This window comes from Lissotriton vulgaris, chromosome 9 (genome assembly GCF_964263255.1).
Source record: "Lissotriton vulgaris chromosome 9, aLisVul1.2, whole genome shotgun sequence".
NCBI classification, from domain to species: domain Eukaryota; kingdom Metazoa; phylum Chordata; class Amphibia; order Caudata; family Salamandridae; genus Lissotriton; species Lissotriton vulgaris.
In genome coordinates, this window is record NC_141697.1 from 664304123 (window position 1) to 664318351 (window position 14229).

A 14229-nucleotide genomic window follows, 5' to 3' on the forward strand; every position below is an offset into this window, starting at 1 on the left:
CACCCTATCTCACTATTACCAGGAATTGGTAAAATAGATGAGAAGCACGTAAATCATACTCTCCCAACCTTTCTGGAAAATAATAATTGTCTTCATTCCTCACAGACTGAGTTCAGACCACAGCAAGGCACAGAAACTGCACTTGTGACAGTGGTGGAAGAATAAATTAAAATTCTGGATGGAGGGTGCTGTGCTGCTCTTATTTTATGAGATCTCAGCGCAGCCTTCAATACGGTGAACCATAGCTTTTGTTAATTCAAAGACTTAGGAATGCAGGAGTTGCCGGAACAGCGTTAAAGTGGCTACAGTCCTTTTTAGAAGACAGATCTTTTGTAATCTTTTAAGATGAAAGCACCTCAAAGCGAATGCCCCTTAGATGTGGGGTTCCTCAGGGATCTTGGCTGAGCCCCAGTCTATTTAATGTCTATTCAGGCTCGGGATTGGCCTTATGCCTTGAAAATGTGTTGAGTTGGATGGACAGCTTCTGTTTCAAACTTAATAGAGCTAAACCAGAGCTGATGCTTTTGGGTAATCCCACCACATTGAGCATAGGCTCTTTCTGGCCTAGCTGCTTGGGGCTACCACCCCCCCCCCCCAAAGAACAATGTAAGAGTCTGGGTGTATGGCTGGACCGCAATCTTTATTTTAAGGAGCAAGCACACAAAGTTGCATCTTGTTATGGGATTTTAAGAAAGATCCTCCCCTTGCTACCTTTTTCTGCAAGAAGAGTGCTGGTCCAAGCGTTGATCTTGTCTGTCCTTGATTGCGCTAACGCCCTATATCTGGGAGACCCACTCACTACCATAAAAAAATTGCAGATTGTGTAAAATTGCGCAGCACGTCTGTTTACGAATACTTCTAAACACCTCTCAGCTAAGCCGGCGCTTGCATCGCTTCATTGGCTCCCTATTCAAGAGAAAATCCAGTTCAAGGCTTTGTTTATTACAAATAAAGCACTCTCAGGCAAGGGCCCACCTATCAAGAGGTCCATTATTCAACCCTATCGGTCTAACAGGTTTTTAAGGTCAGATAATAAACAACTGGAGGCAGTTCCAAAAATAAGAAAAACACGAAGCGGAGGGCGTCGCTTCGCGCACAATGCCACTAAATTATGGAATATCTTGCCCCCCTGTATCTGCCTTGAACCAAATTACCTGTCATTTCATAAGCAGTTAAAAACCCATTTGTTTCCCTAACTCCGTTCGAAGTTGAAGTTGCACCGCTATTAGTGCTGGGATGCCCCAGGTAACCATGCACTCTAGAAATGCCATTCATTCATTTGAATGTGTGACTCAGTGTTTTTAGCATTAGATTGTATCACAACATTTAATGGCTTAGTTTATCAACTAGTATGACCAGACAGAGGAATCCTGAGGAGCACCAAAAAGCTTAGGGACGGAAGTGAAAGGATCCCTTTAAGCAACTGCTGCCTTTTTAATAGAAAAAGTCAAACAAAACTCCTACTCTCCCTCTCGGACAAGACCCCCAATGCAAGAAATCAGTTCACTGCCTGCGTGACCGAAGTCTCTGACTGGATGAAATCCAACTGTCTGAAGCTTTAATACCTACAACACAGAAGTAGTGATCTTGAGCAAGAACGGGAAACAGCGTTCACTACGCACGCTTTACATCAAATGCCTTTACAACTTCGGTCATTACTATAACAACATTGTTGTTACATCACAAACCATTATACCGCAAGTCGTTACAACGACTTGCTGTAGGGGGCAGAAGGTGTTGGATTGAAAATTTAACACCTCCCCTGCTGTTGGAAAAGCTGGAGTAGGAATAGCAGAATAGTCTATTCCTAAGTCCAGCACGCCCCCTACGTAGTAAAGACATATATTCGCAAGAACACTATACCAGGGGCGTCCAACTGGTGGCTGACTGAACCCACCATTCACGCCAGGAACCTCTGGATCATTACTACAGAAGTCATCCCCATCACTGCATTCTGCTTCCTCACCCTGAAGATGTCGACAAAGATCTTCAAATGACTCTCAAGCAACACCAGAAAACCATAACAGGCGCCTTTTTGACTAGCAAGTTAGACCACAGCAGCACTCTCCATGCTGGAATCACCAAGTAACTTACCAGACGACTGCAAACCATCCAGAACTCAACAACCAGACTCATCCTCAACCTCCCACATAGAACTCGCAGTACACCACATGTCAGGGGCTCCACTGGAACCCAATACACAAATGCGTTTAGTTCAAATTCCTCACTCACACATTCAAGCCAGAAAACAAAATAGACCAGCCTACTTGGCCAGGAGTATCTGCAACCACAAACCTACTCGCACACATTCCATTCATACACAGAACCAGATCCAGAGGCTGGGCCTTCTCTTACATCGCTCCTAAAGAGTGGAACAGCCTCCCATTTCACATAAGATCATCATCCTCCTCTCTTCTTGAACTGTTCAAGAAACTAAAGACCTGGCTATTTGACTAGCCACCTGGCCCTAGGCAAAGTGCAGCACACATACCTGCTCAGCTCCAGGATACCCTTGCTGTTGAAAGTGCGCTCTACAAATGCAAATACCATGACAAGTAGTAGTGGCCTGGAGTGCTTGTAACACCCTGATCAGCCATTCCAGGAGAACACGGTAGTCTATCTTATCAAAAGCAGAAATAAAGGAAGGTGGCCAAGATGGCGATGGTGTAAGACGTGCTACACTGTCCCTCCGGTGCCGCCACCAGCATAGCCTTGTTACAGCCCCCGGAGCGACACCATTTTGGCGCCCTTCCTGCCCACTGTGAGTCCCAAGGCAGAGGGGCAGGGTCCGGCGGCGGAGTTTGACTCCCGGGTGAGCTGAAGCGGCTGTGGTTCGCCGTGCGCACTGCGGCGCGGAGAGGCCCCGAGATCCCGACCTAAATTAGGAGGAGCAGCGGAGATCCGAGCGCTGCCGAGCAGAGCGGGCGCCGGCAGGGAGCCTCGCGCCGGCGTACCTCCTGTCAGTAGACTCGCCCCCCCCCGGGGCTGCTGCGGGGTGCATCCAGACAAGTGAGGCGCTGTGGGACGGCTGGCGATGGGACAGCTCCGGGATTGGCGGCCTGTTGAGGATGACCGGAGATGCTGCCGAGTGCCCCTCCCCCATCAACGATCGCTGAGCTGGTTTGGCGGGAGGTCGGGCCTGCCGCAGTGGGCCTCAACTGAAGTGTCCCTAGGCCTGTGAGAGCCAAGCCTCCATGGGGGTCGGCTGGTAGGCCCCCGGACCACTGTGGAGGTGACGAGGCCTTACCGGAGCTGGAGGCGATCCCTGGTGACCTGCGCCTCGTGGCTGCCTGCCCGACGGCGTGCCTGGGGTGGCGTGGCCCGGAGGACCAGTGAGCGAAGGAGCACCAGCCGAATCACTAAACGGTGAGCACTGGCTGCGGGTGGCTACGGAGGGGCGTCGGACCCGGGCCCTTGGAGCAGCTGGTTTTGAAAGGGGGGCCCCGCCTGACTGTCGCCCCTCGGGCGACGTATTTCCCAGATTCTCCTGGAGTGCCGTGCATGGGCCGATTCCAGCGTGAAGGTCTAGATGACCCGGAGGTGTGGTGGAGTAGCAGACAGCCTGTGCCACGTGGGGAGCCTGATATCAAACGGATGACTGCTGAACTCTTCGGCTTGGCACCCTGGCCTGGAAGTGTGAGGGGAAGGAGAGAGGATTGGACTGCACGCGCGACGGGGGTGGCGGACAGTGGCCCCTTAACCCCGATACTTATCCCTGAAACTCGTGCGTAACACTAGGACAGCACGGACTAGCTGCACCATCAGAGACGCTATTGGGTGAGGGCTTTGCTGTGGCCTCAGGAGGCTTGATTCCTAGGTCTGAGACCGGTGGCGTGGTCTCCCAACGGAGCTTGGAGTGAAGTCCAGAGGCGGCCTGGGTTAAGAGGAGGACCGGTGGCGCTGGCTGGGCAGCTTTGGGGGAAGTCAGTGAGGCGCTTGGCCCTGAGATGTGTGACTTGTGAGGCGCAAGGTGACCCCTTGAGCCTGGTACCAACTACTGCAGCGGCGGAGCTCCCTGAGACAATTTGCGGCGGCCCACCCCTGCGATTTGGAGCTATCTCTAACACGCCATTGGGAAGAGGAACAGTCGGTACCGACGGAATGTCTAACAGACAGCACATGGAGAAGCCCGGTAAGGATGGCCCCTTGAAGGGGACCCAGCAGGCGGCGTCTCCCGGTCCCAGCTCGCCTTACCTGACAGACGATCAAGCGTCCGCCACTAAGGCCTTTATGGTGGAACTTTTTGCTTCCATTAAGGAGGACATCTCTGAACTCCGTTCTCAGCTGGCTTCGGACCTTCGTGAGGTGGGGAGGGATGTGGATAGCATCGGAGAGCGGGTAGCTACCCTGGAGGATCACGACCTGAGTGTGGCGAACGATGTGCACCAACTACAGGAAGATGTGATCAGGCTCACTGAGCAGAACGTAGACCTCCAGACCCATGCAGAGGATTTGGAGAACCGGTCCCACCGGAACAAGATCCGCATCCGTGCAGTGCCCTGGGATGGGGAGGCTGGAGATCTCAAGGGATATGTAGAAGCACTCTTCTTGCAGGTCCTGGGCAACGAGAACATCAGCGAGATCAAGATGGACAGGGTCCACAGAGTCGGACTGCCGAGGCGAGGAGGGGCCCCTCCCCCTGACATTCTGGTCTGCGTCCACAACTTCCAACTAAAAGAGCGCATACTTCGGAGGGCCCGGGAGACCCCGTCCTTGCAATTCCGAACCCACCGCCTCCAGCTGTTTCAGGATTTGGCAGCATCGACGCTTCAGAAGAGATGTGAATTTCGCCCTGTGACCACCTACTTGCGTGAACAAAATGTGTCTTATTCTTGGGGCCACCCCTGTTGTGCCAGAGAATGGGGAGGAGGGATGGATTTTGTGGCTGCTTGGGGTGGAACCCTGGCGCACTATAGGGGTGAAGGGTGATGGACTGAAATGTGGTTCCTGTCATGGGGCTTTCTTGATTATCCTTACTGTGGTACACCAGCTCGGGTAGCCCGTTGGCGACCTAGGGAGGGTAAGGTAAAACTTTATTTGCATAGTTACTTAAAACCATTGCAATGCATACAATTAATACAACCATATTAAAATGTTCCATATTTAAAAGTGAATGCTCCCTCATGAGCGTCGCAACATGAGCTGCAAAAGACGTTTCAATGTCAATACAGTTTAAATGTCCCAGATGTTTTTGTCTTTACTGCCTGTGAAAGGGTGTAGTCCGCTGTAAGATTTATCCAGTCACTTAGTGAAATTTCCCCCATAGCGCAATAGTCTACAAAGTGACGATCAGTTTGGCATTTTTAAGCGAGCTGCTTCGAGAAATTTAACTAACCTAGTGTTCAGTTGTGGTGATGAGGGATCAAAGCATGCCAGGACAGCTTGTCTCCTTGTCCTGATACCTCTTTGATTGAGGGGAGTTTTTAGCAGCTGTCTCCTTTCTTGACACAGCTCCGTGCAGGTGCAGATTGTATGAATGATGTCGCCCAGATCCTTGTTGCACAGACTACAGAGAGTAAAAGCCTGCTCCCTTTTCCAAGGTGGGAGCTGCTGCGTAGTTGGTAACACTCCAAGTCTGAACTTTAAAAAATTTTGTTTTAGTATTTTTGAATATCCCAGATTAAAGTAATGTTGTGGGGCTAAGTGCTTATATGTGGCCAAGGTCATCCAGGCATGCGCTCTAAGCGAGAAGGTCGCCTTATCCTCTAGCAAGGAGAGTGTCTTCAGCGTTTTCCGCACCGTTTTTTTGAACGCCGAATGGAGGCAGTGTGTGTCCCATAAGGGGGAGAGGCCTGTGATCGTCAAAGCCTCCTCAAGATATTGGCCTGCGGGTGATTTCGGCCTCTGTTGAATCTCTTGCCAGAGGAGGTAGTTTAATGTGTTCGGGTTTGCTGACCTAATCTTGTGCCAGAAGTTAATGAAAGCGCCGTAGCTAGCCCAAGTTTGCTTTATAAGGCCAAATTCCAGACGAATTTGTGCTGGTGAAGTGTAGGTCGGGAGGCTGAACAATGTTCTATATGCTTTAACAACTGTTTTGTCCAGCAGATTGCTGGCTCTCCCACACAGTGCCTCAGTGCCGTAAGTAATAGAAGGCAATATTTTGGCCCGGGCTACCATCAAAAGTGGATTCAGACTAGGGCCCAGTAATTTGACTGAGACTCCCTTCAGAGAGAGTGCAAGAATCATCCCTTTCGTTTTGATCTCCTGTTGCTGGCTGTTGGTTAGACCATCTTTGTCTATATATATACCCAGATATTTGTAAGCCTCTGCTGACTCGACGTGTTTATTACCCAGGCGCCACTGGTAGGGCTTTTTTCGTTTCTTGTTTATTGTCATGGTCCTTGTTTTATTTAAGTTTATTGAGAGACAATTTTCTTTTGCATAGACCTCTAAACAATTCAAGAGATGTTGCAGGCCCACTGCCGTGTATCTGAGTAGGACAACGTCGTCCGCATAGAGTAGATTAGATATTGGGGAACCCCCTAACCTGGGTGGGTGCGAGTTGCAGTTGTTAAGTGCCAGGGTTAAGTCTGCCATGAATAGGTTGAATAGCATGGGGGCCAGCACGCAGCCCTGTTTCAGCCCTTTCGTTGTTTGTATTTTCCTTGAGAGATGCGTTCCTGAGCCCAATTTTACTTGAACCCAGGTGTTGGAGGGAGGGATGGGGTGGTGCGAAGATAGCGGAGGTGGGGTCACTACTTTGTAATGCCTCTTAGCATTGGAACGTGGAATGTGAAAGGCCTGAATTCCCCGCAGAAACGTCAGAAGGTCTGGAAGTATGTGACTGATCACCAGCTAGATGTAGTGGGCCTCCAGGAGAGATGAGCTCCGCCTTCGGCATAGACATTTCCCCCTTATTTATAGGTCATCCGCCTCCATGAAACACAGGGGGGTGGCTCTTCTCTTCCGTGCATCCCTGCACTTTCAGCCTATGGGTATGCGCAGCGATAAGGAGGGCTTCTCCGTTGATGCGACGGCAACCTCTGCGACAGCGGCACGCTTCTTTGGCGATGCGATGGCAACAGCTGCAGTGGCGACACGTTCTTCCTCGTTGTGTCACGCTCACAGCAACACAGTCTCTAGAGGTCCTAGAACAACAGCAGGCACCTCTCTACAGCTGGAATTCTCATCAAGGAAATTCAGGGGTAGCTGGTGGTGAAGTCTTTGTGTCCCTGAGACTTCAGAACAGGAGGCAAGCTCAGCTTCAAGCCCTTGGAGATCTTCCTCAAGATGATAAAGTACATACAAAGTTCCTTTTCTCCTTTACTTGGCAATAGGTAATCACCGCAGACCAACCCCAAACAGTAACCAGCACTGGGGCAGTCTCCTCCTTCAGCTTCCTTGGTTTCTCTTCTTGGCAAAGGTTCATCTTGATTCCCAGAAGTGATCTAAAGTTCTGGAGTCTGGGCCCCTCTTTTTATACACACAATATCTTTGTTCTCTGAAGGCAGAAAGTGTCTGTACCCAGCCCAAACCAGTTCTGTCCTCCCTGGTGCAGCTTCCTGGCAGGAGGTGGAGACAGCATTGTTGAAACAGACCTGGACCAGGTAGCTGAAAAGAAATCTCCTCCCCCTACTCTCGCTTCAATGTAGGCTCAGGCAAGTGACAGGAAATCTCCTCCTCCCCACTCTCTATTCAACCCAGGTCCTATTCCGACCAGCCCTGACTCATCAGACTGCTGGAGCCAAAGCCCTCTCCAGCTCCATGTCACTCACAAACCAGACATGTAATACACAAACCTAGCAGAGGCATACTGGATGGTTAGGCAAGAAAATACCTACTTTCTAAAAGTGGTATTTTCAAACACAGAATGTAAAAATCACCCAAACTAAAAGATGAATTTTAACATTCTGAGTTTAGGCATACTAAACTTGTTATTCTACCTTGTTCCCTGGGTGAGTTAGGATTATAAAATGTTATAAACAAACTGCCCATTCTGGCCTATGGGAACAGGTAGCCTTGCATAGTGAAAAACGAAATTGGCTGTAATTAACTATCAGGACATGCCACACACACCAGGGCATGTCCTACCTTTCACATACAATGCACCCTGCACATAGGGGTACCTTGAGCCTACCTTAGGGGTGACTAACATGTAGAAAAGGGAAGGTTTAGGGTACCTGGCAAGTGTGTCCACTTGCCAAGTCAACATGGCAGTACCAGTCTACACACATGCTCTGCAATGGCAGGCCTGAGACATATTTAACATGCTGATTCTGTGGGTGGCACAATCAGTGCTGCAAGCTCACCAGCAGCATTTGATTTACAGGCCCTGGGCACTCCTAGTACACTGTACTAGGGTCTGACAAGTAAATCAAATAAGTCAATCATGGAGTCACTAATCCATTACAACTATTTACAATAGGGAGCACTTATACTTTGGCACTGAACAGCAGTGGCAAAGTGCCCAAAGCATCTAGACCAGCAAAACATAGGAGGCAACAGCGAAAAAATAGAAGGGAGACCCACGCCCACGGTGCCAGGTCTAACGGGTATTAATAAAGATGTATTGGTTGATGCATCTGAGCATTTGGTAATGGGTAGTAGTTTTATTCTTCTGATGGAAGCTTTAACCTTACCACATAATTAGTGTGGCAGATTCTAAATTGATGGAGTTATGATTTGGAGACGGCCAGTGTATGCCCTTTTCCGTACATAGCTGTTGTGAGGAACACATATCTGCAGTTGTGGAGTGGAGCTTTAAAGCTGAGTCTTCCTCCTCAATATAAATCCATATGCCTAAGTATACCAAAATAGAGTAGACAGTAGAGCTATTGTGAATTGGTCTGCTTATGCTGAACATGTTGTATAGCATTTGTATATTGTGACTGAGAGGTCCTTGGAGTATTACACAATTATTAATGCATCCTTATTGGTTGTCCCAATGCAAACATTACATTGAGTCAAATTTTCCACTGGTATACCAATTCCTTATCTTCTTGATACACTGCTCTGTAGGTGAGTGAACACCGAAGTTTTAGCAGGTGAATTTTTTCCACAAAAATAGTGATTTCATAAAGCTTGAAGAGTACCATACAGGAATGCTGTAGTGGAAAATGTTAAGTCTGACTAAAACGGCTTCATAATCCTTCTTAGGTTGTGACACCACCAGAGATACAAAATCCTTTATAAATCGATAAACATTGGCAACAATTGAAAACATATTTCAAGACATTAGAGTACTTTTGTATTGTGTGTGTGTATATTGTTTCCATGAGTTGGCTAATATTAACATTGTTTTTTTTGCGGTGCTATAGAATGGTTTTTAAAATCTCATAATATTAAAGCTTCAAAAGACGTTTGTGATGGCATTTTTGTGAATTTCAGGAGTGCTCTGGTCTTAGTGACATGCCAGGATCCTTTGTGCCAACGGTAACTGCTATAACCACAAGCCAGGATTTGCAGTGGCTTGTTCAACCAACCCTGATTTCTTCCATGGCACAGTCTCAGGGGAAACCACTATCTCAACCACAGCCTACTATTGACCTGTACGATCTCCCAGGGACAAGCTATTCCACCCCAGGGATGAGCACTTACCCTGGCTCAGCAGAAACCACATCTGCTGAGACCTCAACATCCAGCAAGCCTACTCGGACTCGGTCTAAGAGACAACGCGAGGAAGCAGTAAGTGAAACAAACAATAAGAAGTGGCACAAAGCTATGATGATAAAAACTGCATCTTAAAACATTGATCTCTATGGCTTCCTTTAACACCATGAATCTCTTAGCTTCTCACATGAGCGTACAAATCCCACAACTATTACAACCTAGAAGCACAAATCGGAGCCCATCCGGTATTTATTGAAGATACACGTAACCGCTTATTTGACCCTAGTGGGCATATCCAGACCTGTACAGTAGTATACATACACCAGATCTCCTAATACCTACTGCACTTATCATAGCAACTAAATATGTGCACCAACTGATACAATGCAAAGACATATAACACAACTTACACTAAAGATATACAGCTCAACTTATGCCAGCTTGAGACGCACTCCACAGATAATGCTTAGTGAAAACACATGCAACATATGATGCAAGTGATAGACATTTGCCATAACTGATACTAACTAAAAACCTATTTTACAAACTGTTCTAAATAAATATATATATCCCATCTATTGTATTAGCTAAGGACCCTAATCATAACACATTCTAACTGAAGGTAAAAATGTAAATGTTTACAAGCCAAAGACACATAACAAAACTAATATTAAATAATACACATACCATGGCTCATGCTACTTAAATACATATCACAATTACCACCAACAGACACAGAGCATCGCTCGTACTGCCTCGATGCACTAAATTACACGCTGTTCAGAATTTATTGGGTGTGATAATCATTGCCTTTTCCGAGTTTTACGCAAAAATGGGACATACATACATTTTGGTGCTCACCACAGAATTCTTTCCTAGGCATTTTTTGCCTTGTAAATATCGGCAGGTCTGATCTGGTGAAATTTATCTGGAGAAAAACTGCAGTGGTGCAGTGTTTGCCTCAAAACTCAATTTCCATTTGTGTGTTAATAGGTGTTAAAAAACAAAGACTACATTTTATGCGCAGTAAAAATACAATAACTCAGACAAACTAAAAGCCTTTATAATGGTTTACACTAAATGAAGACATGTGCCATAAATCATACTAAGAGCACCTACCCATAACTCAAACTAACTTAACATTTACTCCATAAAATATACTAAGTAAAGACACATGCTGTATTCATACTTTTAGAAATGGGGATTATGGTTGGCTAAAGTATCCCCCCGGCCAGGCAGAATCAATTCTAGTCACGGAAATCTAGATACACAACTAAGATTACCTGTGCTCACCCTTCGGTAGCTTGGCACCGAGCAGTGAGGCTTATCTAAAGAGACAATTTGTAAAGTATTTGTGCAACACACACACAGTAATAGAATTAATACACCACAAAAAGACTCCACACAGGTTATATAAATAGGTTATTGTATTATAAACAAAACAAGTCCAAAACTATAAAAATAAATGTATACTTTTCAAGGTATTACATTAAATTCCCACTGTAATCCCATTACTAAAGAGTACACGTTTTGCAGTCATTAGGGTAAACCTCGATTGTTTGGTTAATCAGGAGTGGTCCTTGCCCTGGCAGGGCAAAGCAGTGTGCCACATGGAACCAGAAGGTAATTGTTTTACAGGCCCCTCTGGACTGGGGAAATTCAACAAAAGGTGAACCTCCCACGAATGTACCGGTCTGTGCCAGGAACCTTAGGGTTCCAACTCATCTGTACAGTACCTCTCAATTGAATTGTCAGCTGGCCTTGTGAACGGGGCCCATGTCATCTGCTGATCTGGGTCTCAACAGCGTGCGCGTCGATGGCTGGTGAACCTCGTGCCCTTGGACACACTGATGGTCCCCTGGACAACATGTCGCAGTAGAGCCACGCTTGAAGGCACTGCAGCCGCTGGGAGTGTGGCCATGACTTAGATATGCACACAAACAGCTGGAACAACTTGAGCCTCATAGGCAACACAGGTTGTAGAAAAGCGGAGCGATGAGACCTCAGCAAAGAGGAAGCGCTGGTCCCATTTTGTAGGTCTTTGTGCTAAGATCAAGGTGGCGATCGGCTCACAAGGGGATCCGTGTCAAAACCCATTCACTCGACTAGCCAGTAACAGAATCCCACGGCAGTGGGAGGGTGTGAGGTATTTTATGATCCTGAGACCTCCTGAACAGGGGACAAGCCAGCAAGCCCTTAGAGAACTCTTGTAGTTCAGCAAAGCACAAACGTTGCAGCCTACCACAGCAAGGCAGGTCACAAAGTTGCAGTCACTTCTGCAGCTCAGCAAGTAGCAGGACGACACAGCAGAGCAGTTGGTAAAGTGGCAGTCCCTCATGAAAAGACAGCAGTCCTTCAAGCAATGTGCAGATGTAGAACCAGTAGTGTCTGGTTACAGTTCCAATGAGGTGTCTGAATGTATGGGGGTCGGAGACCCAGTACTTATACCCAAAAGTACCTTTGATGTGGGGTGACTTCAAAAGAGTAATTGGAAGTGCACAAGAATCCCTTTCAATCCTTACTGTAGGCTATTTTTGGGGGCAATCAGCCCTCGGTGTGAGGAAAGGACACAGCATATTCAGATTTAAGTGTTAGCTACATCTCCCCCTTTCTGCCCCAGCCCAGCCCTTCCTGTGTTTGTAGTACAAAGGAAGGGGGTCCCAGACAAAACAGGTAATTCAAAAGTGATTTAAATGAAAAAAATATATACAATTATTTCAAGAAACAAAATTACTAGATGCAAAAGAGTTTAATTCAAATTTGCACATGTTACCTTGCATTGGTTAGAACACATCATAATACTTCAGCAAACTTTTTTTGTATATGTGCCCACATACACAACGGGGAAGGGATTGAAGTGAGGGAAAGTGTCAAGGATAAAGTAGGATGGGGGGATAGTCTGAATCACTCAGTGACAAATATTGTTCACAATTCAAAGACTAAGTACATGTGGTTCCTTGTGACAAGGGCCACAATATATAAGGCTCATAAAGAGTCCTGACAGAGCCAATGTAGACAGCCTAACTCGCCTTCAGCCACTAAAGTCTAGCTTGGGGTAGGAGTTGGTGATAGTTGTGTGGTCTACGTTTCGACCCAAAAAATATGTAGGATGGTAGTCCTTACAAAGCAGGTCTTCTTCAGGACGAAATAGTTGTGGGTGGGCGACCTCCTAAGGGCAATTAAAAAGAAATCAATTATCACACAACCATCCTGTTACTTAATACAAGGAAGGCGGATTTGTAGAGATGTATCAGTTAAAAAACGCGTTGTCAATTTACAAATGACACTAAACGCATGGTTCTAATATTGCAGGGAATTGCAATCCAGATATATAAATTCAAGTATTGGCTCACCTATCGCGGAGGGCGAGAGGGAAAAAGTAACCAGGGGGTGATGAAATCTCCCGGACCTCGTGATAGGGTTTCTGCATAAAAATTGCAAGGAAAGGCATTGTTATCTATTGATCTGACAGACAGACACCACCATTGTCATCTTGTTACATAGACGCCATTGGATTGCCCAGAAGGGCTTCACCAGACTCCAGGTTACAGGATAAATACCAGAATCTCAGTTCAAATGTATATGATACAAGTGCACCAATTTCACATTCCACCCACCTGGGGCTCAAAAACTGATGTACCTTACGGGCACTTGTGGGTTATTTAGAAGCACGTATAATTCATATGTGGCAAGGACCTGAGGGCTGTCTCTCTGCAACCAATTATAAGGCATACATTAGGTACACCCATCTCTAGTTCAACACTAAAAGGTATATTACACTCCTAGAGTACATTCAGCCAAAGACGGCTTTTAAAGAAGTCTCTCCCCAAAGATTCAAAAAAGAGCATACCTCACAAACGCTTCTATAATATCTGGAAGCGCGTATATTCCTTATATAGTATAGACCTGATTGTTGTCTCTCTGCAACCAATAGGGAGGCATATATTAGGTTTACCGGTCCCTAGTTCAACATTAAAACATAATGCATTTCATTTGTAAGGACCATACCTTGAGACCCTAAGTTACTTGGTATTATCGACTCGTTGGGGGTGGAAAGAAATGCCTGTGTAAGGGAGACAAAATAAGAAAAATGGTTCTATCTTTGCAGGACATTTGAGCACATTTATGTGTGCCTCGTTGTGAACAAAATTCTAAACATACCTCTGAACACAAAGGGGGGTCTGGAGGCGTCTCTCCCAAAAATTATTTGTTAGTCCAGAACTCTTCTGCCTATAGATAGGGAGGAGGGCATTTAAGTATGGAAACCGTATGGAAACTAGTTTACACTCAAAATGTACGTTTTTTTAAAAAAATGGAGCTTACCTCAACATCTATACTGTAGCGGTGGAGTGGGTCATATTTAATCAGTAACCACTATCTTCTGCGCGTTTTGTTGATTATATTTGTGCAGCCAAACGTGGTCCGCTCTATATCAAAACACCCGGAGCCTTAGGACTTACTGGTTGGATGGAGGGAAAATGGAGGGCAGTTGGTATAGAGGCCGTATTAAAACAAATATACTTCAGACGGCACGTTTATAACAAAGGTCGGGCTTACCTCAAGGGCTATGTTATGACGGCATAGTAGAGCGTATTGGTCCAGCAGAACCCTTCTGTAAAGAAACGGAAACACCGAAGGGTTTAATGTGTATTCGGTCTCAATGTGCCACGTTGGAATGGT

At 46.5% G+C, this 14229-nt stretch overlaps 1 protein-coding gene across 1 annotated transcript in view; it reads left to right on the forward strand.

The window, feature by feature from the left end:
- Positions 1-14229, forward strand: part of FOSB (FosB proto-oncogene, AP-1 transcription factor subunit) — an 89879-nt gene that overhangs the window by 49756 nt on the left and 25894 nt on the right. The window contains exon 2 of the mRNA XM_086936732.1: positions 9328-9624. Coding sequence (XP_086792858.1) covers positions 9328-9624 — 297 coding nt within the window. The remainder of the gene's footprint in view (positions 1-9327; positions 9625-14229) is intronic.